At 39.7% G+C, this 25,563-nt stretch overlaps 1 protein-coding gene and 1 long non-coding RNA gene across 3 annotated transcripts in view; one reads left to right on the forward strand and one right to left on the reverse strand.

The window, feature by feature from the left end:
- On the reverse strand, window positions 1–22,573 carry slc13a4 (solute carrier family 13 member 4). 2 transcript variants are annotated; one of them, XM_026146348.2, is made up of 16 exons: window positions 22,104–22,573; window positions 15,443–15,571; window positions 11,675–11,811; window positions 11,380–11,555; window positions 11,144–11,207; window positions 10,861–10,900; window positions 10,567–10,653; window positions 10,260–10,444; window positions 4,988–5,107; window positions 4,645–4,746; window positions 4,320–4,421; window positions 3,957–4,063; window positions 3,547–3,668; window positions 3,125–3,286; window positions 1,164–1,301; window positions 1–994 (listed from the first exon to the last, which is right to left on the reverse strand). In XM_026146348.2, the coding sequence occupies exons 1-16, from the start codon at window positions 22,224–22,226 to the stop codon at window positions 857–859; spliced, it is 1,932 nt and encodes a 643-aa protein (XP_026002133.1). In that variant the 5' UTR covers window positions 22,227–22,573; the 3' UTR covers window positions 1–856. The 2 variants fall into 2 exon arrangements, with proteins under 2 accessions (XP_026002133.1, XP_026002132.1); XM_026146347.2 differs by having other exon boundaries at window positions 10,852–10,900; window positions 22,104–22,550.
- Window positions 22,112–25,563, forward strand: part of LOC145421457 (uncharacterized) — a 19,977-nt gene continuing 16,525 nt past the window's right edge. The window contains exon 1 of the long non-coding RNA XR_013902819.1: window positions 22,112–22,555. This is a non-coding gene — a long non-coding RNA (uncharacterized LOC145421457). The remainder of the gene's footprint in view (window positions 22,556–25,563) is intronic.

Here is a 25,563-nt window from a genome sequence, read left to right on the forward strand (position 1 = left end):
TTGGGATAAGAAGTTTGATAGTAGGTCATGTTAAAGTAGTGTGTAAATTCATTAACACAAGGCACTGTAAAAGGCACTGCAGTGTTCGAGTAACATGTAGCAACAAGAATTGTAACGTTCACAGCATTTTAGGACACAAAAGCAGCTTCAGAAACTTTGGTAAGAATGTGCATGAAATGTGTAAGGAAGGCCCACGGTGTTCAACGTAAAAAGTACAGTAGCTCTACATATACAGTACACTGGCAGCCACGGTAGATTTCTCTTTTCATGCTCTTTTCTCGCTTTAATCCAGCAACCACTTCTTCCCTCTTACACGAAAGACAAGACCGATTTTTTCCAGAAATGCTGAAATGTGTTCAATTTAGTTGTAAAAAGTATATTTCATTGGAAATGTTTAAGTTCAGCAAACATGCAATAAAAAGAGACTTGTCTACAGTGGCCTTATGTAGCTTATTTCTATCTAAAAACAGTGAAATGAAAGGATGTTGTAGATCTGAAAATGTATTTCAGGTTTACTGTAAAACTGTAACTTATCATTTTTCTTCTACTACAAATCAAAAAAACTAAATCAGTTCTTGATTTTTTAAGGTTTCAGTTGGAGTTTAATGTCCTCCAGTGGCCAAAGGCGTTTAACATTCCTTGTAACACACCAGTATGGCCAGTATATAATAGTATATCTAAGCAGCTGGTGAGGGTTGTTTCTCCACTTCTTCTCCTTCTCACCACATCCATGTTCTTCTTTTAAGGTCTGTTTAATCAGTATAATTCTGAGCAATCGCAACACTTGCCCAGTCTCTTCCTCATCTGTTTTTGAGTTCATCCCCGCTTTGTACCACCAGCACCTGCCCACTGTTAGTTATAAGCTCCCAGTGACATTCCTGGCCAGTGCCCAGGCTGGGAACTCAGTCAGATTGAAGAGTGGAACCCCCCAGGTGGTGATGGCCAACATTACCACTGCCACGCCAATCAGATTCACCCCAAAACCTGCTTTGACCTGGAGATGAGGAGGAGAAAAATTACTTCAGTAAGCATCAAGAGTTTCTGTTTGCCACATAGTACGAAATAAAAAGAGCCTCGAATTGGATACGCTGTTCCCGGAAGTCTTTTGATTCCGCAGGTGCAAGAAGATTGTGGGACAGTGAGTGTGTGTTTGTGTGTCGTACCATGTCCCTGATCTGCACGTGGCCGTAACTGAAGACGATGGCGTTGGGGGGGTTCCCCACTGGAAGCATGACCCCAAATGACACGCACATGGTGGAAGGGATCAAAGTGTGGAGGGGGTTGATGTGCAGAGTCTCCGACTGGACAGAGAAGTACGCAATGAAGAAGAACAAAGGGGGTAAAGAGAGAGTAATGAAGAAAAAAGACAAGTGCGAAGAGGAGAGGTGAAATGGTTGGGAGTACAGAGGTTATAGATAACTCGGAAAAATGTAGAAGGAGGGAAGAGAAAAGAAAAAAGGATGATAAAGAAAAATTTAACAAATGGGAGAAAGAGAAGGTCAGAGTTACCAACTGCTACAAAAGTTGATATGACACTTAAAAACAACATTTTCACATAATATAATCATAAAAATGTTTGTCTAGAATTAACGTCACAACTGACCCATCCTGTCGCTATGATGTCATACTTTTGCAATGTGGGGAAAAATAAAAAAAAATTGCACATGTACAATTTTATCTGCTGTTACAATGGTAAGCATTTTAAGGTTGTTTTTTTTTTAAACTGAACTTTAAAACATGCAACAAGAGTGGTAATAAAAACCCACAGAAGCCGACAGACATCACTGACTATATTTTAAGGGCCGGTTGAGATTACATAGAACAAGACAAAAATCATTAAAACATGTTAAAAAAAAGACTTTAGCCTTAATGAATGCAGTGTAGTTTGGAGCCGGAAGCAGGGTTCATACATCATCAGTTAACAACTGGACAGAGGTGAAGTATTATGGCACCTGCTGTGAAATAAAAAGAGCCTTGATGTGCACTTTATGAGTAAGTGCACGAGGAACAGGCGCCATTCTGCAATAAAATGGCTTGTGACGTACTGGTGAGAAAACGTCACCACTGACAGCTAAAATGGATTATTGCCAGTACAGCAGTTTTTGGGGGGGGTTCTGAGTAAAAGGGTCATAATGTGCAGATGCACAAATATTTTTCCCCTACTCTTACATGTGTTTGTGCTGCTATCCCAGTATAGTATAAGAGTATAAATAACACAGGTTGTTTTTATGGAAGCCCGTTTCCGCCAATACAAAAAAAAAAAAAAAAAAGGATCCATAACTCAAACTTCCAAGTTATTTTCTCGAAATTTCGATTTATTAACTCAAAATTTTGAGAAAAGTAACTCGAAATTTCGAGTTAGCGCTGCCAATCAGTAATCTACGTGAATGACGTCATTTCCTTGTTACCCGGAAGCTGAAGCCCTCAGCTACAAATGCTACAGCTAAGCTACCAGTATTACATCCAGTTGTGAATGCACAGATTGCTGAGTGTTTTCAGCCTGGCTTCACAAATGATGAAATCCCTGTGTTATTGGCTGAATCACATGGTGTTACTATCAGCAAACATACTCGCGAAAGCGCCAATTTGTTGGGATCCGTTTTTGAGTGTGCGGTCCTCTGCGCCATATGCTTCCGGGTAACAAGAAAGTGACCTCATTCACGTATATTTTTGATTGGCAGAGCTAACTCGAAATTTTGAGAAAAGTAACTCGAAATTTCGAGTTATGGATACTAGCTTCTTTGTTTTTATTTAGTGGCGGAAACGAGCTTCCATATGTTTTAGATATCTATATGTATATAAAAAGAGAACTCGGCCTCACAATCAGTGCCACTTGCCTCAAGCTTTACATTGTTTGCACTGTTACACGCACGCACTTATGTAATGGTTATGTAACCAGTACTATTTAGACCACCTGGTAAAGATTATTCAAATTCGTGGCCCACATCAGAAGTAATTAGCACAGTTTAAAAATGAAAAAGTATTTTCAAGCAGCACATTAGTGCAGACCTGTTAGACTGAATATCCTCCAGGTCATTTATGTGAGTGTTTTTAATGATTTATGACATTTTTATGATCATTAATGAGGAACAGGTGTTGCGATATGAAAGAGAATATGTCGTACCAGCGCAGACAGGATGGGCAGGAAGACGGTGAGAGTTGCTGGGTTGGAGGCGAACTCGGTGACCGCAGAAACCAGCAGGCAGGCTAGCAGGGTGACCGCCCAGGGAGGAAGACCACTCATGGGCTCCAGCTGTCTGCCAATCCACACTGACAGGCCGGACACCTACACACACACGCAACATTAATCAGCTTTCTACATGCTGTTCATATCCCCACCATTACCTAATGTAATAATATGTGAAATGATTCTTCTCTTTTATAGCTACAGTCTCTTGTAGATACGTGTTGAAATCACATTAACTCCATCAAAGTAATCAAGAAATTTATAATGGTGAAAATGGATCGCAGATTCAGATTACCCAGATGCTATGATGCCAGAGCAGTAGAGTAATACAAGAACACACAGACATATATTCGTAGTACCTTGCAGCCCGCTGCCAGTGCATAGCCTCCACCAACCAGGATGACGATCTCCCACGGCATGAGTCTCTGGAAGTCCTTCCAGGTGATCATGGGAGCCAGTGGGTCAGACTCTGAATCATCATCTAATATTTTAAATTGACAGAAAAAAATGTCAATAGAGCAGGATCTGGGGGAATAATATCATGTAATACTTGTGGTTGACAAACACTTGAAAAGTCATTTATTTTACCAAATCTCAAATGAATGGCTCACAACATCTGTAATGTGCTGTTAAAATAATCTGAGGTAGTATACGAATGTTAACGAAGCTAGCTGAACAACATCACTGGGCCCTTTTTTATTATTCAATATGTTTTAAAGCCACCAAATGGAGCCCTGATGAGACAACCCAAAGGTGCTCGAGTGCTGACCTGAGTTTTTACAGCAAGAGGAGGAAGAGAAGGGCCGCCTGGCAGGGATGAGGAAGAGGAGGAAGCCCAGAAGAACAGACACCGTTGCATCAGTCCTGTAGCCTTTCCTGAGAGAGAAATTAAGAATACACAGATATAAAACAGATAATGCAAAAGTACTCTAACAGAGGCCAAAAATCAAAAATATGGTGTATGAAAAGAGCATAAGCACTCCTTACTAAGTGTCTATTATACCTACTATTATACCTACTCTATGTGACAGGGTGTGTATTTGTTACGGAGAACCAGTGCTTCCCTAAAGTGTCTGACCACTAACACTTCTGAACGTTTGTGGTGATCCGGCGCGACATTATCAGTACTTACTTTTCAAAGAGCGACGTCCAGCCGGGCACAAAGCCAGGCTCTCTGGTGAACCACAGCAGTGTCATCAGGATGAAGAAAACACCTGTCACCACCTCTGGGTAGCTGCACACACAATCCACAAAAGCGCGTCAGCAACAATTACATGAGTGACAACACGATGGGGACAAAATGTCACGTCTAGGCTCGTGAGTAAGATGCAAATGCATAGCTTATATTTACACACAGGTGAATTTAGTCCTTTAAATATACATAAAAAGTGGAAGAGTTGACATCAGAGTTGGAATTTCGGGAAATTATTTTGCATCGTTTCAGCTCTGGCACACACCTGATGGGTCCCAGCTTTGCGTACTCCTCGTGGATCCTCCTCTCTGACAGCATCTCTCTCCTGGTTTTGCGTTTCTTACTGAGTGAGCAGGTTTCTCTGAAGCTGAACACACAGACAGCAACAACAAGATCAACCACACGGTGACCTGATACGGTCGCTTTGTGCTTTTCAAGCTGTAGCCTCAACAACATACAGGCAGCAGGATTACCATGAGTCCATAATGACAACATGGAGATGTGGGCAAGTAGGAGACCCACCTCTGTAATCACACCCCTGCCTGTGACCATTAGCACAGCAACTAGCAACACAGCACACACACAAAGATCCTCGAACGGGCACTCACTTGCAGCCGAGGAAAAGGAAGTGCAGCCACAGCCAGGTGAGAACCAGCATGATGATGGCGATGGGGAAGCTGAAGATGAACCATGTGCCAAAGTTGATCACCTTTGCGTCTGGATAACGGCTGGAAAGACAGTTGGAAACAGCAGCTTTAAACCACACTCATCGGTATTCATTTCACTTTAATGTGTAATATACGCATTGCTACACACTGGCTCTTTAGGGGCTGAGCCTCATGACTTGTGACGGCATGTGTCACGGCCGATAAAAATGGAACCTTATCACGTTTAAAAATAGCAGATTAACTCACATCAGCTACACACATTGACCCAGCCTCGGTCACGTGTGTTTGCTTTGACTGACAGATGTTGTCATTCTCATTTACTTATCTGTGCAGCATTACAGCTGACTGTCCACACTGATAAGACTGTGACTATCACAGCTCAGAGAGCTATACTACACTACTGGACAGAAGCCATAATGGGTCACCGAAATTCTCTTAAGAAACACTTAAGAAGCTTCTATAGAGCAGAACGCAGTTACAGAGTAAAGCAGCAGCATCTATCTATTTTAAAAGAAGAGAACCAACATGACATGCCAGAAAGGATGCCACTTTCTAATATTCAGCCTTATATATAAAGCTTTGTAATATCTTTACACATTCACCTAACAAGTGGAAGATATTAGTTCAATCCCGGGAAGAGACACAAATCCCTTTGGGGCTGCATCAGGAAGGTATCTGGCGTAACATTTGCTATAACAAAAAATGTGTGGAGGGACTTGTGTAGCGCCCCCTTGTGGATAAGAGAGCAGCCAAAAAGTATCCATTAATGCCCTACATCTAAGTTCACATTCACACTCATATGAGGAGTAACTCAGGGATACTTTAGCATGCAGCCTGGAGCATCCAGGTGGGAATCAAACTACCAACCTTCCCCTTACTGTAGTAGACGACCTGCTCTAACCACACGGTTGCTACACACTTCTGCAATATACTATTAATATTTACAACCCTTTATTGATAACCTATTGAAAGGTAAGTTTATCACCTAATTAAATGTATTCATGTTTAAAGAGTAGTGCTGTTCATACATCTAGAACAGTGGTTTCAAACATAAGGCCCGGGGGCCGGAATTAGCCCAGCAACTCCTCCAATCCTAGAAGGTTTTGGAAAATGTGTATAAATTAGGAACTTCTGACTGTATTTTGAGAAGTTTTCCAGGTTTCCCTACTGACAAAACCTTCTCCATTGCCATTCATACTGCAAGAAACTAACAGATACACAGGAAAATGACAAAAATGTTCCTGTTTTTTCAAGATTTACTATATTTTCTGTGATTAACTAGAACGTCTATTTAATTTAACACATTTGTCATGTAGAAAAGTTGAAATGTACTGTTGAAACTGGACTTCTTTTTCTGATATTAAGAGTTATCAGGGATTAAATGTTGAGTGAAATGTCTTTATTCTGACAGAAAGGGTTGATTCGCTGATACGATTGATACGATCAAAGTGGCCCACCGTGTAGTTTGACGTCCCTGATGTGGAATGTTTAGGTGTTAGTTGCTCAGATTTGGAGATACTTTGAATCTAGAATCCACTGGAACTAAATGACATTCACTGTTGCTTTCTAAGCTCATAAATGGTTTCAGTTGTTTGTTTTTTCAAAGATTAAGTTTTTATTCTTATTTTAGCTAATTAAAATGTTGTTGTTTTTTCAGTTAACTATGTATCCTTGGTGATCTCTGTACCCTAATTCCACCCAGTGACAGCTGGGATAGGTGAGGATAACCTCCCCCTTTTTTCCACAGAGAAAAAGAAATCTGAGAAAACTGTGAGGAGACCATATCATCAACATTAATAGCCCTCTGTGTAGTGTATCAGTAGTTTATGATTAGTGCACTTTAAGCTATAAGACAAGTTGTTGGTCTCCACTGTTGTTTCATTTAAAGCTATATAGGTAATAAACTGTGTTTGCTCTGATATGCTTCACTGCTCTGTAACGACGCTAAGCAGAGTAAAGGTGACATGCAAATACGGTGATCACGTATCTGCTGCACAAACAACTCTGCCATGCCTTCTCTGACCTCCGGGCATTCTCATCGTGGATGGAAAAGTGAAAGCGAGCCAATAAAAAGTATGGGAAAATGACTGGGCTGCTTGTCATCCTCTGAGAATCATAGATATCTGCATCAAATTTTACAGATCCCATCACCTAGATAATATGAGGGGAAAACCCCATCAACCTCATAGCTCGACAGAAAGAATCAGGGAAAACAGACCTCTGGGAACCATGAGTTTCTATATAAAATAACAGCAGAGAGAAAAAAATGAGATATTTCAGGCAAATAGAAAGTTTCATTTATGAAAAACAAGAACACAATAAATTAAATAAAAGTATGAAACTATTCTAGAGCTTTTAAGATTTCATGTTAACACCAAATTGCATTTTAAAAAGAACTAAAGTAATAAAAATCATAATATATTGACAACATCAGTGTCAGTGTCCATCAGGATTTCCTGTGCTGGGTTAAATTTTATGATCCGTACTAAAGAGACACATTTAAAAACGCTGACAGTCTGCTGGTGGGGCTCTGGAGCCATGAAACACTGGATTCGTTGCACAGTTTAAATAGTTGAAACCCAGTTTACACGAGTATCTTTAATAAGAGCAGAACTTTCACCACTGAAACACAAAATCCAGCTTCTATTACCGCAAAATTATGTACAAATGGAGACAGAGAACAATTAAGCGTACAGTGGAGGGGGTAATAATTCAAAGATGCAGTCCTGTCAGAAAAAAACAGAACTAAATTTTTAAAGTATCTCACTTAAAAAAAAAATTTTAAAAAAAAAACAAAAAAAAAAACAGCCTTTCATCAGCAGGCAAAAGTGGAAGAAAGTTATAAGATGTGAGGCTTCAGCACAGACGTACATAAAAGATGGATGTTGCTAGCAGGATTTTTTTAACCTAGATCTCGTATGGGTATTATTTGTCATTATGGTAACCAGCCTCTACTTGTCTTTATAGTCCTTTTTAACTCTAATGGGGACCATAATGTATCAAATGAGCATTACAGTGTATTCAATGAGAATTAAGATAGCGACTGGAGACCATAAACTCATCAGGAAAATGTTTACTGAGATTATAGATCAAGCCAACGTTGGCAATTAGTCAGAGACTTCAACATAAACTGACTTTAAAAATAAAACCAAATATCCTGATTTCAGTTTTAGGATACTACATTTCTGAATCATCAGTTAAAAATAAAAAGAGTTGATTCAGAAAGCTATGAGTAATGATATGTTTGCAGTTCCATTCAATCCTATTTTATTCATATAGCACCAAACCATAGTTGGCTCAAGGTGCTTTATATTGTAAGGTAAAGACCCTACAATAACAGAGAAAACCTAGCAGCCTAAGTCTACAGCAGGTTAACTAAGGAAGGATTCAGGGATACCTGATCTAGACCCAACTATAAGCTTTACTAAAAAGGAAAGTTTTAAGCGTTCTTTTAAAAGGAGACAGATTATCTCCTGAATCAGAACTTCCATAGAAGAGGGGCCTGAAAGCTGAAGATTCTCCCTCCCATTCCATTTTCAATATTATAGGAACCACAAGTAAGCCAGCAGTCTGAGAGCAAAGTGCTCTACTGAGGTGATACAGTACTATGAGTTTCACAGATAAGACAGAGCCTGATTGTATGTGAGGATAAAGATTTTAAACTCAATTCTGGATTTAACAGACAGAGCCAATGAAGAGAAGCCAGTGTGGAAGAAATCTGCTCTCTCTTTCTAGTCCTTCCCAGTACTCTTTCTGCAGCATTTAGGATCAACTGATCAATCCGTTGGGCATCTTTCCATCCGTTGGGCATCTTTCTTTGCCTTTAGACAACAATTCTGATGGCAAAAGAGCCAAACGGGACAGGCCAAACAAAAAAAAAAAAAAAAAGGATCAACTGAAAGCTTTTCAGGAATATTTACAGTAGTCCACCCTAGAAGTAATAAATGCATGGAATAGTTTTCCAGCATCACTCTGAGACAGGATGTTTCTACTTTTAGAGATTTTATGCAAATGCAGGAAAGTAGTCATTACACTGGAGGCCAAGGTAATGCCATCCAGAGTAAATATCTGGTTACATACAATGTTTCTAAGATATTTAAGGGCCAAGTACAATAATCTCACAATTGGAGGTCTTCTAGGTCATTATGTCTTTAAGAAATCCCTGCACTTTAATTAATTGGAGTGTGTTATCTGGCTTAATGGATATATAAAGCTGGGTATCATCTGCATAGCAATGAAAATGTACACAGAATATTGCCTAAGTGATGAATGAATAATTTGAATAGAACTGGTCCCAGGCAGAACCCTATGGAACTCCACAAGTAGCTAGCTAAGAGAAACCTGCAAACAAACAGCTCATTTTCAGCTTCTAAAAGTTAGCCGGGTACTAAAATAACCCTCCGATAAATCTAACATTGCTTTGTTAGCGTCTCTGCCCTCATTCACATATCATGGGACTGACAGTGACAAGTCCTCCACTTCGTGTAGACACATACTAATGTGTCAAAAGCACATAGCATAGATAAAAAGGCTTTTTTGTTTAATTTGTCTGTATGTTTGAATTTATTTTTATAAGTTTGGTTGTATTTGTGCAGCACTGACTAAAATCACATCCACAATCTGTACAAATATGCTTGTCAAAGCAACTGATGTCAAGTTTATCACTTGTTGTACGAGCATGGACTCCAGTTTTGGATCAACTAAACTGAATAAGTACACACAATCAACGAATTTCAAGCTTAAATCTCTAATCTATGAGATTTTACTTTACACTGCTTAGATTTGTTGCTGTCCCTGTTAGCATCACAACTACTAGCACACACGCAATCCCACACAGATCAAAACCTGACTTTTGTCCACAAGCTGTGACATGAAGGAGGCCATTCTGTCAGGCAGTGGCCAGATGAAATCATCTCTGTGAGCACTGTAGAGGCTGATTAGTTTGATCTCTTGTGGCCCCAGACACTCAGCTAACATAAACTTTTTCAAAATAGAGAACACAGCAGCCAAGAAATCAACCAAGCTGTAAACATGTCTGAGAACTGAGGAGATGTCTGCAGTCATCCAAAGCCATTACAGACCAGCATCTCTCTCTGGTTCTGAACGGTTTGTAAAGTAGATTTAATATTACTGTCAACAGATTTTGGAAGCTTATTTAAATCATTACATAAGCAAGCGTTTGTGTAGATACCACATACGTGAGCATACTTACGTGTTAAACTGTTCAGCAAAGATGAGGTTGGTTGACGTGCCGGTGATGGTGATGAGTCCTCCGATGGTCGCTGCATACGTGATGCTTAGTGACAGGCATTTACAGATCATGTGATCCCTTTTGGTGGGATACTGGGAGTCTCTTCTCATCTTCACCCTCTTTACATTTGGGATTTCAATCTCAACCTAGAGTGATGAAAATGTTGTAAACGAAGAGCAAACATGAGAAGCAATCAGGAAGATTGCTTCTAGCTCTTGTTTCCAGCAACATGGCTCTGGCCCACCCTCTTCACTGACACACTGCTCACCTGTGGCAGGTGGCCGTTGATGTTTTTTATGAATTCCTGGTTTGAGATGGGCTTGAGACCCAAACCGTTGACCTCAGCGGTTTTTGTCTGAAAACAACAGAATACCGAATCAGTGAAAGCATATAGATTTTTCTGTGGCTAATTTCCACATTCTGTGTACTTCACACACACACACACACACACACACACACACACACACACACACACACACACACACACACACACACACACACACACACACACACACACACACACACACACACACACACACACACACACACACACGTCACTTACGTCACTTAGTGTGGAGAGCTCCTGCTTATTGTTGTCATTGCTGAAATAAGAAGAGAAGAAAGAAAATCAGTATGGTTGTGTGAGAGAAAATTGACTTTACTTTGGTTAAAATGAGTGAGACTGAAGGAAAACAGTCATTTGATGTAACTTATTAGCACAGATAAAGAGGTAAAATCCTTGCAGAAATACCACAGAACCCTGTGTAGACAACTTAAACAGACATTCACATATCATCGAGTGTACACTGCATAAATAAAGACCCAAAATGTCCACAGACACATACCAGTTGTTGCGGTAGAGCAGCTCTAGCTGGTTCTTGTCCAGGTTCTCCTCTTTGTCTGGCACAGCTGCAGAGAAACACGGGCATCGTCAAGTCAATGACAGAAGTAGTTTGAAAAGTTTGACTGTTTGCCTGTTAACAGGAGACCCTCTCTGCTACAGCACCTTCTAGCTAATGTCCACACTGGTGCAAGCACTGTTGTTATATTTGCAGAAATGTAGTGACAGACCCAGACATACCACTGTCCTCTTCAGGCACCTCTGCTGTTTCAGAGTCGACATGACTGTCTGCCAGACCGGTGCAGATCAGCTGCTGCAGGACGGCCTCAGCTATGGGCATCACCATGGCTGTGGTGGATGTGTTGCTGAGCCACATGGAGAGAAATACGGTGCAGCACATGAAGCCCAGTACCAACCTGCACAAGAAGGAGGTCATTTTATACTTTTGTGTGTGTGTGTGTGTGGGGGGGGGCGCACATTATGACTACATTTACCATCATTATAGTGTTTAAATGTGCAAAAGTGTGATGCTCACATGCCAGGCTTGGCCCCTGCAATCATCACCATCCTCAAAGCAATCCGTTTATGAAGGTTCCACTTCTCTATGGAGGCCGCCAGGCAAATGACTCCCATCAGCAGCAGAGTTGTGTCTTTGCAGTACTCTGCTGCTACCTGAACACGCACAGAGGTACAAAAATTATCACTTCAAATGATAAGTCTACATCATTTCAAACTAATTCAACAGATGCTGGGAAAATAAACAAAATGAGATGTTGTAGGCAGGAAGAAGTTCCGAGACCCTCCTTTCACCCGGTCCACCCTCCCTCGTACAGGATCAGCACTTACGGTTTGTTGTTCTTAATTTGCTCTACTTCCCATCAGCAGCGTTCACAGGTCTGCAGCGTTACATAATCCCAAGTGCACTCACCTCTCACCTAAAATCTTTTAATTTTCCTTAATAATAATACATTTTATTTAAAAAATAGCGCCTTTCAAAGCACCCAAGGACACTGTACAACAGATAAAAACACAGAAACTGGAAATATACACAATAATAAGAATAACAGATAAAAGTTAGAGCATACAGAGGTTTAAACATAAGCAATTTTAAACAGATGAGTTTTGAGGGTGGACTTAAAAAGAGGGAATGAACTAATATTTCTGAGGTCAGAGGGGTAAGGAATTCCAAAGTCGAGGGGCAGAGCAACTAAAAGTCCTGCCCCCTATTGTAATCAGACGAGCGGAAGGAACAGAGAGAGAAAGAGAAGATGAAGATCTGAGGCACCGGGATGGGAAGTTCATCTGTACTAAATCGGAGAGGTATGGTGGAGAGAGAGAATGAATAGCCTTAAATGTATAGAGGATTATTTTTAAATGGATGCGAAATTTAACCGGGAGCCAGTGAAGCTGCTTCAGGATTGGGGAGATGTGGTGGGTAGAGGAAGTCCTAGTAATAATACAGGCAGCTGAACGTTTACACTTTGGTCTTCTTGGGAACAAAAGTACACAGGGTAGGCCCTATAAAATGTCTCTCCACACTGTTTGTTGTCATATAAGATGTCAAAATCCCATAAATGAACTTTTAAAAACAAGAAACCAACTTTTAGCCTGAATGGGAATCAGACAGATGCTGGAATGCATCCAAGCCTATCAGCTGCTTCACAGTAACAATAACAGCTGTTATTAAGCTGTTTATTAAGTTAAAGGAATGACTAAAATAGCTAAAATCTCAGTGTTAGCTAATGCAAAGCTTAGTAGTGACAGCTCCAGGTTTAACAGACACATAATCATTGCTACAGTATTCACATACAGTGTACAGATTATCCTCCACAGCTGTTTAGCACTGAAACTCGGCTAATCGGTTTTCATTTCAATTTGCAGGTACAAATCCAAGTCATAGTCCTTTCCAATCACTTTAAATACTAGCTTTTTTATGGAACACTTATGACCGCAGAAAACTTTAACTGTTAACTGGATGAGATAAGATCCTGTGCATTGTTGATGCTCTTATATTCCACTCTTGAGTGGCAGCAGATGAAGATGGAATCTAATCTCTAAATTAGCAGCATTAAAGCAGCAGAAAATGAGGAGATTACAAAAAAATGAAAGTGCTATAATAGACTGGAAATGTTGCATAAAGCTCTCTGCTGGCATATTTATGGAACACCATCACAAGCGGCTTACAGCAGTGTTAACAGGCAGCTTTTGTCACTGTTTGTCAAGGCGCTTTGGTCACGACTCAGTTTTTATGTAATGCAGATAACAAAGGTAAAGATGATGAAGGTGAGTTTAATTGAGAGGAAACTGTTACTGGTATTATTTTTTTTTAAAGAAAAAAAAAGGGAACTGACGCCAATGGCCACCACTATCAGTAACGCCAATCGTACTGTATTAAGGATCGGCAGTGGTGTTAATGGTCGTAAAGAGGCTGGGTGTGGCCATGTGAAGAACATCAGTGGGTACTGATGATGAGTGCTGGGTTAACGGGTTCATCTGCACTCTCCACTCAGTCATGTCTAATGAAACCTTCACAGTTGACTGACCATGCCTCTGGTTTACACTGGAGTGTAATAGGATAAGCAACAGAGAACTGTAAATCAAAAAACTGATGTATGTCTGAGGAGCACACACGTGGACCAAATTTCTTTAAGCATACATAGCACAGTCCAGAACACAAAAACCATGCACCGTCTGATCTGCACGTATATTTTTACTACCACCTTTTTCTTTCTTTTCTTGCTTTAATGTTGCTTTAGAAAAAAAGTAGCAAACCCCCAATAAAGTAAGACAATGCAGTTTCTAAGGAGAATATTCTTAATTATTCAATAACCTCTTCCTATTAACATGGACATAACTCTACTTAAACAGATATATAGAGATCTGTACAGCAGATTTTTACTTTATAAAAACTGTAAACACTAAAAATTGATGAAGTTTGTAAAAAAAAAAAAAAAAAACCTACTGGGGACTCCTGTGCCTCATACTGTACAGTTACAAGAACACTTATAATAATGTATACTTTATTGATCCCCATAGGGGAATTACTCTCTCTGCATTGGACCCATTCAATCAGTGGGCAGCCACTAAGCAGGCGCAGCATGTAGGGACAGTACTTTGCTCAGGGGTATCTCAGGGTAGCCTTTCAGTGGATTCGAACCCCAGACCTTCCGACGATGGGGAACCCACTCTACCTACTGAGCTATCCCTGCCCCACTTGTTTAATTAGCAAAAAGCAAAAACCTTAACAAGAATCTGACCAAGACTTTTGTACTGCTACAGGAGTCTCAGTCCTGGTGCCTTTTCAAACTGAAAGAACGGAGGAGGATATTTGCATAATAAGGCAAAGTTTTAACAAAAGACATCCAGAATTAGGATGTAATAAATTAAAGAATAATTGTTATCGTTTAGATTTACTGCACTGTGTCAAAGCTGTAATTTGCCTTGAAAATATTTAGCTACGCATGGTGCTGTAGCAGGATTTGCAGCACATGGCTGTGTGGGAATTATATCATTTTTATATTATGTTTATTCTTCTATATCCTTTTTATTAAGCTTTGAGTAGTGGCATTTGATGAGAACATTTATTCAATTTATTGAACATATAGTTTTAATCATGTTATTACACACATTGCATATGTGCTCATGAAAGAGTTAAGCACTCAGTCCTGTGAAGGTCAGAAGCTTCGTTCAGCGTGACTGTCTATCCTATTTTACAGTGCTTTTCAATGTTCAAACGGGCATTTTAATCACAAGACACATTGAAAACCCGAGAAACATGATGTGAAAATCTCCATACAAAGACAGAAAAGTGGAATCAGCACACACAGCATTCACTGGTGCACAGAATGACACTAAGATTAAGATATTGTCTTTTCAGAAATTGAGAGCAGGCGATGCTAAAACTTCCTCCAATTTTCAAACATGCAAGCAAAATTTTAGGTATTTTGTGGGACACTGAACTGTCTTTTAGCACCTTGTACCAATCAGTTTAAGATTTCACTTATAACGCATTAAAGCATGAGGTCATAGTCATAGTGTCTCTGCTCTGCATGTTCTAACCCGACTATGTGAAACTGCCACAATCGGTCGCGTTCATTCTGAAAAACGGGATCTTTGTTTTTCTTTGCTCTCCTTCTCTGCCAGGCTCTGCAGTTATGAAAAATCAAAACTTTTAGCTCACAATAGATGCTACAATTTTCAATATACAACTCACTCTTAATTTGGCATCTCAAATAGAGTTTATAAGACAGGTTTCAGAGAACTGAAGCTCAAACCAGACAATCAGCTGGAAAGAAGGACTCACCTCACTGGACTTGAGTACACCAAAGAGCGGGTAGAGGAAGGCTGGGACCAGAGCAGCAGCACCCAAGGGAACAGCTTCAGACACCCAGTAGACGGCCGTCACCATCAACACATAAGCACAGCACGCCTCCTGCAACCCCCAAAAAAGTCTGTCTATATCATCCACACAATAAGCAATACAGAAAAAAAGACACAGGTCTCTATAGCAATTGCATTATTATTTTAGATTGGTAGCAACATTGTCCACACACACACATCCATGTGTGGATGTGCTCACATGGATGTGTGTGTGTGGATGTGCTCACATGGATGCGCACAGTCTTTTAGAATACATTACAAGTACAAGTACAAATATTGTGTGAGTTTATTGTTGTGGCAGCAGTGGGGAGTGTTGTTTGTACTTAATATCCAACTGGGACACACACTAACACTCTTTCTGACAAAACTCTAGCACACACACACACACACTGATATTACATTAATCTTGTTATTGGTTATATAATGTCAGCATGCCAGCCTCTCATACCGCTCTGTCGCAACACCAGTGGGCTTAGTGACACGCTCTCCAATCTTCAAAACTAAAGTTGAATCTCGTGACATTTGTTAAGACCTTTTATAGCTGACACTCGCTTCGCAGAAAAATACAGTTTGTTCACAAATGAATTATGCTTAATGCTTAATAAGCTTAATTTAGGTCAGAATGAATGTGTCATAGACAGGGTGCACATAGTGCTATTATATATGCAGGTTATCACTATGTTATAATATGAGACTTGGATAGTCTTTTGTTGAACACAGATTTCATATTAGCTTCTATCAAACGCTGCTGGAGTCTGTACTGAAGAATGCTTAGTATAGCATTTCGCTTGTAGCAGGTCACTTAATCTCAAGTTAATAAACCCACAGGGAGGAGAATTAGCCACAGGACTTCAGCGTGAACCATGTCCAGACCTGCTTGAACTCCCATTTAAAAAAAAAAAAAAAACCTTTTCAGAAGTCAAGCTTATCCATGCCTGCTGTTTACATTATGTTGCAAGAAAACCCATGTACATTATTACAATTCAAAGACATTGTAAAAGAACCCTGAAACTTTGAAGTTTCAAAATATCCACAGGTAAGCACAGATGCCTCAGTGCATGTGACAACAACCACAAAGAGACTGTACAAATGTGGCCAGTGTGCAAAAGAAAAAAAATGGTGTTCAAAAGGAACACAATAGCCAAACTACAGTTTGACGATCAACATATCAATGAAGACAAGAAATATGAGAGAATGCTTGTTGGTAATCTGCTGCTCGCAGACCATTTTTAAGGCGGCTCAGTATGTTTGAATATGCATATTGATCTTCAGTGTGTTTATCATGTGTTTGTATTCAAACTGTGAACCACTTTGCAACTCTGTGTTTTGAAACGTGCTATGCAACTAATGTTATTATAAAGCTACAATAAGCCATTTTAATAGCTATATTAAAAGTTTTAATAGCTGTAGAAGTAGTATAGAAACAGTAACAAGCAAGTAAATATTTAAAAGCCTATTATTATTTTCAACTACCACATTTATTTATTTAAAAAACTACCTTACAGTACTATTGATGGGTCTGATTATTCAAGATATTTTATGTAACATGAAGGATTTTAAATTTATTTTGGATTTAACAGCGAGCCAATGAAGAGGCAGTATGGGAGAAATATGCTTTCTGTTTGTAGTCTATGTCAGCTTGTCTGTTGCTGTGTTTTGGATCAAATGAAAACTTCTCAGGCAGTTTCAGGACAGCCTGATAAAAATGAATTACAGTAGTTGAGTCTAGAAGTAATAAATGTTGCAGAGTGATGGTAAAATAGTTTTTCAGCATAACTCCGAGACAGGCTGTTTCTAATTTTAGACATATTGCACAGATGGAGTAAGGTCTTTATGTCTATAAGACGTTCCTGCAGTTAAATTTACTGGTCATCTAGCTTTGTGAGTAGATAAAACTGGGTATCATCTGCACAGCAATGGAAATGTATGCTATGCCTTCTAATAATACCGCCTAAAGGAAGTATCTATAATGTAAACGGAAGTGGTCCTAGCACGAAACCCTGTGGAACTCCACATCTTAACCTTAACCCCAGTGTGTGAAGACGACTCCCTATTTCTGCTCTAACTGATATCACAGACAGCCAAAAATGTTAAAATGTCTCAAAAGGGGCATTTAGAGCATTTTAAAGCCGGAGCTGTTGGCTCACAGGGATTACTTGCACATACAAAGCTCTCATTATATGAAGCACTGGCCATATTTAACAAGCATCTACCACTCTAACAGAAAATAAGCAGAAGCATAAAATGTGCTCTGACGTTGCTCTGTTTTTGATTTGCTGTTGACAACACAGGTTTTTACTCTAAAGACAGGTGCTTACTTTTTGGAAACGCTCCTAAAGATTTAAGAGGCATTTCCAGGCATTAGGTGCAGCTGCCTGATTAGACCAAATGAGATGTTTGGGGTTCATAATCAAAGAGAACTTCGCCACTGAAAAGATTACAACAATTTAAATCCACTAAGAAAACATTCCAGTATTATAAAGAGAGACATTGTGTCCAAATAATGAGTTTTTGCACTTTAACAGCTAGCTTTACAGCTCCTGCCTGTGTCGGACACAACACCACACCGAGGACGTGCTGGAAGTCTGCCAGATCAGAATCAGAATGCTTTATTAATCCTGGGGGGGATAGGATTAAAGCCATGCCAAAGGTCTGACTACTGGTTTGCGGGGGGGAAAGCACACTGATGAGAATGTAAAGAGAAAAAGAAATGTGACCTTCGGAAAGAACAAACAAATGGACAGATAAACAAAAAAGACAAATCAGCAGTAATCCATGATTGATTATTGGTCACTATTTATCAGAGCACAGTTGCCCCACAGAAACTGCAGCTTCAGTTAGATCCTCAAATCCTACTCTTTGGCTTCCTTGTTTGGCTTGTTTTTAAAGCCATTGTACTTCAACCTTTGTGCTGAAAAGACTTCACGCTAAGACGTGTCGAGGTTCCGAAGTCATCACATGAAAGATAACCTCTGCTTGTGCTGATTTAAGGCAGGCTTCTCTGAAGGTTATGTAACCAGTTATTAATCTTAAAAATCATTTCAACTACAAAATTAGCAACTCTCTGTGGTGACAAAATTAAAATCAGCCTACATATATTTTATGAAAGTGCCACCTGCAGGGCCATTTTTGAGGGAAAGTGGACAACTGACCGGCCACCCCGGCTGTGACAGGCATGAAAGTGTGAGATGCTGTTTTTTGTATTCCATCTAGGTGAGAGTTCACTTGATTTCTGCTTCTGTTGTAAAATGTGATATTGGAGAACCAGAGGGAAAATGTTAAACGGCTTAACAAACTGTAATGGACCCTTCAGGCACAATCGTATCTTTCCTCAAGCAAGATGCTGCAGAGAAGAAAAATATAAGTTTTTATATTCTGGGTATTTAGCTGCAGTTTGTCATAAGAAACATCCATAAGTGACAGTGCATCCTATTACTCTCTTTGTGCTAATGAAAACAGTGAAATAGATCATGCTTTAGACCATTTAAATGCATTTAACAATCAGGACACCAAAAGGACTCATAATTTGTTTGTAACAATGCCCTGGACTTGTTGTTTCCTACTTTCCTGTGAGATCTGTGAGGAAGAAAGAGGAATGCAAAAGTTTTCTCTTTACAGCTATTCACTAGACACTTCTTGAGTCTTTTGCATCGGAGCCCGGTGTGGTTTTAGAAGCTTTGAGCAAAGCGATTACTGTGAGCTTACTGGGATGAGAAAAGATGTTTTTCTTTGAAATCTCAGTGTTTTACAGCTGATAGGTCAGCTTTTCTCTAAACAGAAGCCCACTGATTGCCTCGTCAACTAACTGTTATCCGTGATCAGCTTGGGAAATGAACAGGAATATTATTCAGTTTAGAAAAAGAAGAGACAGTTACCTAAGGATGTCTGATAGGCAGATTAGATCACAGCTCAAACGTTTTTCACTGAGTCAATCAGCAGAAGGCTAAACGGCTCAATAGATAACATGCACACGGTTCACTCCTGTGCCCATTTGTATGGAAAAATACTCACATGAAAACTGACTTGATACTGACAACACTGATGAAACTTCCTTTTCTAAGACTGGAGTTTGACCTGTCCAAGGTGTACCTCGGCTATCTCATCAGTTATAGAGTGCACACCTACAGACCCCACTACCCTGAACTGGGTAACAAATGGATGACATATCAGTCAAACAAATTAATTATCCAAATTGCTCTGACAATAAAAGCATTTTTAAAAGAACATCAGTACACATCACAGCTAAAAAGACCATCTTAGGTGAGTCATACACATATTTGTCCTGATCACCACAGTTATCGTCCTACAGGGTACATTCATTGGCAATCCATCCACATGACAAGACAGCTAAAAACCACAAATGCCAGATTTCTGCTAAAGGAAAATTCAGAGGCTCACCAAATATAAATCGTAATTAACTGCCAGTTTTTTAACAGTAGCAGCAATTTTTCAGTGTGTGCATCACAGCAGCCAAGCCAAAGGCCAGGGAACATCTCTTTGCGTGTGTGTATACGTAGCTGTCTGGACTCAGCAAAAATTCTGGAAAGTTGTGAAACTGCACACGTGCGCCTCTGATAAGCACTGTGCTTATCTGCCACTGACTCTGCTTCTTTGTTCCTGTCCTCAGTCTCTCTGACCTGGCCTGACTGCATCCTACAGATGTCCTGTTCAGCTGCAGCTGGACACAGGACCTCTCCAAACACACACACAATGTTTCTCTGAACCAGTCACATTCCCGACACAGTCTGGGGTCCCTGGTGTCGTAAGGAAGCCACGTGGGGGCTCAAATCCAGCGTGGTTGTGGGTTGATTATATAACTTAATTGCTTGGGTTGTTTCTTTCTTTTTCTTTGTAGTCAAGTTTTTGTTCTTTTGTTCTTTCTTGGCCTCATCCTGCACCACTTACTCATGCCAAACATCCACCACCACTGACATAACAGCAGGGCTCCTTGGCGATCGCTCTTATTGGCTGACGGTCAACTTGTGGAGCATAACACTTTCTTTGAATATGAATGACATTAAAATAAACACAGAGAAACACCTGTAGTTACAATTGATATATGTGTAGAAAACACTATGGCCATGTCCCAGAATATGATCTAAAGCGCATCGCCTCTCTTACGACTGTTTTATCACAGAACACCTTGAGGATTTTGAAAATGCATTGCGCATGCCGTGAGTTTTGAAATGACGTGGGCCTTTCAAACCAACACATTCTCACTCCCTTTAAATTGATTGTTACCTCTGTGACTCAGATTGTAATACATTAAAGTCACAAACTGGAGCTAATGTGTACCATTTGCATCATAAATACAGTGACGTGCTCTGATAGGGTGTTTTAAAGCTTCAATTTTGGTTTGCTGATTGCTACTGTCTTTCACTGGTCACGGGAGAAAAAGAATCCTAATCCCAATTGAGGTGTTCTCAGTATGACCTACACTAGAGGGAAAAAAGTGCTTTCTACTGGATATCATGGAATCTGACAGGTGACCACGTTAACCAGAGAGGCTCTGCAAATCAGAGAAATGCACTGGTCTGAGCCTCGGTAAATATGAGACCACACCACAATCAGAAAGTCTGAAACAAACAAAACAAATATTCAAATATTTTTTAAAAAATACATGAAACTCACTCCCCAGCAGCAAAAGTTTAAGGTTTTAGTCTCAGAATGGCGAATGCTTGCACATGGCTCATGTAATTTTGTGCTTTTCATTACGATTTCACTAATCCGAGGACACTGAAAACAGAGCTATCCCAGATTCGGAGGGAAGACACGCAAAAGAGGAACGGACCTCTCTCCTTTTATTCCCATCTTTTCCCTCTTCACTTTTTTATTTTTCAGGAGCACGATGATGTTTAGGTCATTAACAAGTCGCGACATCTCCTCTCCACACACGGCTCAGCTGATGATCGGGGGAGCTCGAGACAAGCGATTATCAAAACGGAGGACAGTGCGCCTTTCTCTCTCTCCCTCACACACACACACACACACACACACACACACACACACACACACACACACACACACCAAGATCCCATCAGGACACTGAGGCCAAGAGCAGCAGCATCACCACCCACAGATCAACTGGATATCTTGTTTACTGCTGTGCCGGATGGTTGCTAGGTATTTATTAAGAGTAAATTATTGGCGCATGATGTTTGATTTAACCTAAGTTCGCATATACTGATTATTTTTAACATACATCTTTAATTTATTTCTTATAGGCACTGGTATATCCATCACATTTAATGCTTTGAAGAGATTTTCTGGTGCTTTAAAAGTAGTTTCTCGTCATTTCGTCTTTAAATGTTTCACATCTGTGCATTTAAAAAAAAGTGTATATGTCGAACTACGAATTAACTTCAATAAATTTGACGCATTTATATGTCAATAATTTCCAATAGAATATTAATACCTTTATATTCTATCCATCAAATACATTGATAGTGAAAATTATACAGTTAAACTCTACCGTGCTCTTATTTTGAAACCCATTTGGTTATGGTAAGCGTTCTGTTGCGTGTATATGCTGCGTGTAATGATAAAAACTTCACATTTTTTCACACTCTCTCTCTCGTACTCACACTGGTAGGGTGGATGAGCGGTAAGGGAAGCAGGGACAGCGGAATGAACACCACAAGGATCAGCTTCCTCGCTCTCCACAGCTTCCTGAACAGATCCATCCTGGCTGCGGCCTCCAGCCTCATGGGTGACCCGGGGCTCTGGGTGGAACCGGCCACAACTCAGCAGAACCGGGCGTAAGAGTCAGAAGTGGCCTACGGAAAGCCTCAAGGCACAGTCAAGCAGGGAGAGCCGGAGGAAAGAGGAGGGGGTGGTACGATCCTCCAGGGAGAGCGTAAAGTTCTCAGTTTGGGCTGTGCGCCTTAACGCACAGACGGCGGAGCCTGATCGGGTTCTCGGTGAGGTGAGAGAGCTTGGCTGAGCTTTACTTCCACGGTGACTTTCACTCGCACCGTACACTACACACGAAGGTCCCCCTCTTCCTCTCTGTGTGTGACGCTCTCCGAAGCATCAGGTGAGCGTGCCGGCGCATTTATCGGACTGCACAGGTATGCTAATTAATCCCAAGGTTTCCCCACCCTCTGTGGCTGTGAGGCCACCAATCAGGGCGGGTGAAAAAAGTTTGCGCAAGGGTGAGAGTGTGCGTGTGTGTGTGTGTGCAAAGCACACATACACACACACAAAAACGTGTTCAAGGGATGAGAAGGAAATACTTCTTAATCAATTATGTAAAAAAAAAAACAGTGGCTCGTACACAAAAACTGTTTGTCTTATAAAGTGAATCATAGCAATTATCAGAAGGTTTCTAAAGTCATAAAACAAAGCGCCTCATAGAAGCAACAAATCAATCAGGTCAAACAATCACGAAACAGTGATCCAATGATGACGATCAAATAAAACAAACAAGAACGCAGCAAGAGGACAAAACATTATTCTGTTATAATTATACAATTATTCTAAGTAATCGGCCTGTCTGTCTGTTTGTCAGCAGTCTATTGTCCACAGTTGTTGAGATATCATTTTCAAACTTTGAGTGACGGTAGATACCAACAATAGCTCGAGCTGATTTAATTTAGCTGAAACATCAAGGTCACACCAAATGTGAAAACCAGTAGAAACGTTTTTTATAGATCATCTTCAAACTTCACAGCAATATACTGGCCTTGTGCGACATGAGTACCCAGGCTGAAGAAGCATTTGACCTTGACCTTCATGTTAATGGCCAAGATCAAAGTTGACCTTGAAGAAAAAATTCAGGGAACCATATCGCGTAATATGTCATACAAAAGGCCATCAAGACAGCTGCACAACACTTGTGCAGAGAAGTGACACAGTGTATTTGATTAGATCTTTTCAATATGACATCACAAAAAAATCACACATTGCATTAATATCTTAAAATATCAAGTTTTTAGAGCTTATAGAAGCCAAAGATTTCAGAAAGTTCTGCTCAAGTCATATTGTTAAAGATAATAGCATACAAGGTCAAAGGTCAGTGTCACACAAATTAGGGAAAAAATCTGTGGCTCATATATTAGTATGAATTAGTCATCGGGGGACATAAGCAACAGGCTAATGTCATGTTGTATTAAAAGCATCATAAAGCATCAAAGTGTTAGCATAGCTCTTGACCTTCTGTGGAAATGTCACTGTTGTTCTTTAATGTTTCAAAATGCAAAGTTGGGAGTTTTGCTTTGAAATTGTTTTTGGACAGTGGGTGTGCATAGTCCTAACTTTTGGAACTGCAACATAAATGAGGGGTTAATGGAGAAAAATGTATTTATATAGGTTTAAACTATGTTATTCTGTATGTAACAGAAATCCCTACCACACCAGCAGGTATAAAAACATAACACAGGAGGCCAGTATGGAAACCATTGACGTGTGGCCGCATTCATACACTGCCATCTAGAGGATTCACAGAGTTAATGGCATCAAGTGAAGTTTCTAAACAGCTTTCCTCCACCAGACTCCTGCTGGCCCTGACAATGATGTTAGTGTTTAGCCTATTGCTAATCCAGGTAGAGAAAAACTATATATATGTTTTTTATTTTTGCTGAAAATTTTGACTCTGTTGGGATTAATACAACCTTTATCTTTAAACAGTTATCAAAAGGTAACTGTTATTGTATCTTCTAATATATGAAGAAATAATGAAATGTAATTCATAAAGTAACTTCTATTATAGACAGATAATAACAGTTTAATTTTTTTTAGTTCTTTGCAACAGTAAAAACAATATTTCTATGAATGTTAAGAATTTAGTACTAAGGGTTCCCAAATCATTTTTCTCTTTTAACAGAAAGGATTTTTAAATCTCTGTTTTAGTAACGCTACAGAGAACAAAAGCTTTTTCTCAGTGAATATGTTTAATCCCAACATGGCAGTTTTCCATCCATTTTCAGTCCTTTAGTATTTTTCTAAGACTGACGCTGTTATTAAGGGTGCTGATGTTTATTAATAGCCTTCGAAAATGTCATGATTTTGTTGAAATCATCCTATTGTTAGGAATATGATCTTAAAACAACAGAAATTGTCTTTGTGGATCCATCTCCATTGCTTGCACCAAACAGTTCACATCTGTGATTTATTGTCATATATATATATATCTTATTGTAGAATCTAGAGCACGCTGTCGATATTGAAAGTTTTGCCCTGCTGTTGTTTCAATCACATCTTTCTAATAGAATCCAATTTATTCATGTAAACAGGAGTCTTCTTCACACAAAAAGGTTCATTATGTAGTTCCACAGGGCTCCATGTTAGAACCAGTTCTGTTTACATTATGCACGCTTCCCTTAGGCAGTATCATTCAGAGGCATAGCATACATTTTCATGGGTATGTTGATGATACCCAACTCTAGCTATCCATGAAGTCAGATAACACACACCAATTATTTAAACTGCAGGAATGTCTTAAAGACATAAAGACCTGGATGGCCTCTAATTTCCTGCTTCTAAATTCAGATAAAACTGAGGTAAGTGTATTTGGCCCTGAAAATGTTAGAACAATGGTATCTAACTAGATTCCAGTTCTGGGTGGCATTACCTTGGCCTCCAGTAACACTGAGGAACCTTGGAGTCATTTCTGACCAGGATATGTCCTTCAATGCACATTAAACAAATATGTAAGACTGCTTACTTGCATTGACACAATATCTCTAAAATTAGAAACATCCTGTCTCAGAGTGATGCTGATCACTCAGAGTGATTACTTCTAGGCTACACTATTATAATTCTTTATGATCAGACTATCCTATAATATAAATATAAATAAAATATATAAATAAAATAGATTTGAATTAAAATTAAAATTATCCTCATAACAAATCATTCAACAGAAAATATGATAGTAAGGAAACAGTTGCACATCAACAGGCTTTGTATACTCTGAGACCTCTCAGTTGTTCACACCTGCTGCATGTTTATATCACTTTACTTATTAGATATAATAAAGTTTTATGCGGAGCTTCTCTGAAATCCTGCTTATCCAGAGAAGGGGAGCTGTCCACCCTTCTGTGG

The sequence above is a fragment of the Astatotilapia calliptera genome, chromosome 17 (genome assembly GCF_964374335.1).
Source record: "Astatotilapia calliptera chromosome 17, fAstCal68.1, whole genome shotgun sequence".
Classification (NCBI taxonomy): domain Eukaryota; kingdom Metazoa; phylum Chordata; class Actinopteri; order Cichliformes; family Cichlidae; genus Astatotilapia; species Astatotilapia calliptera.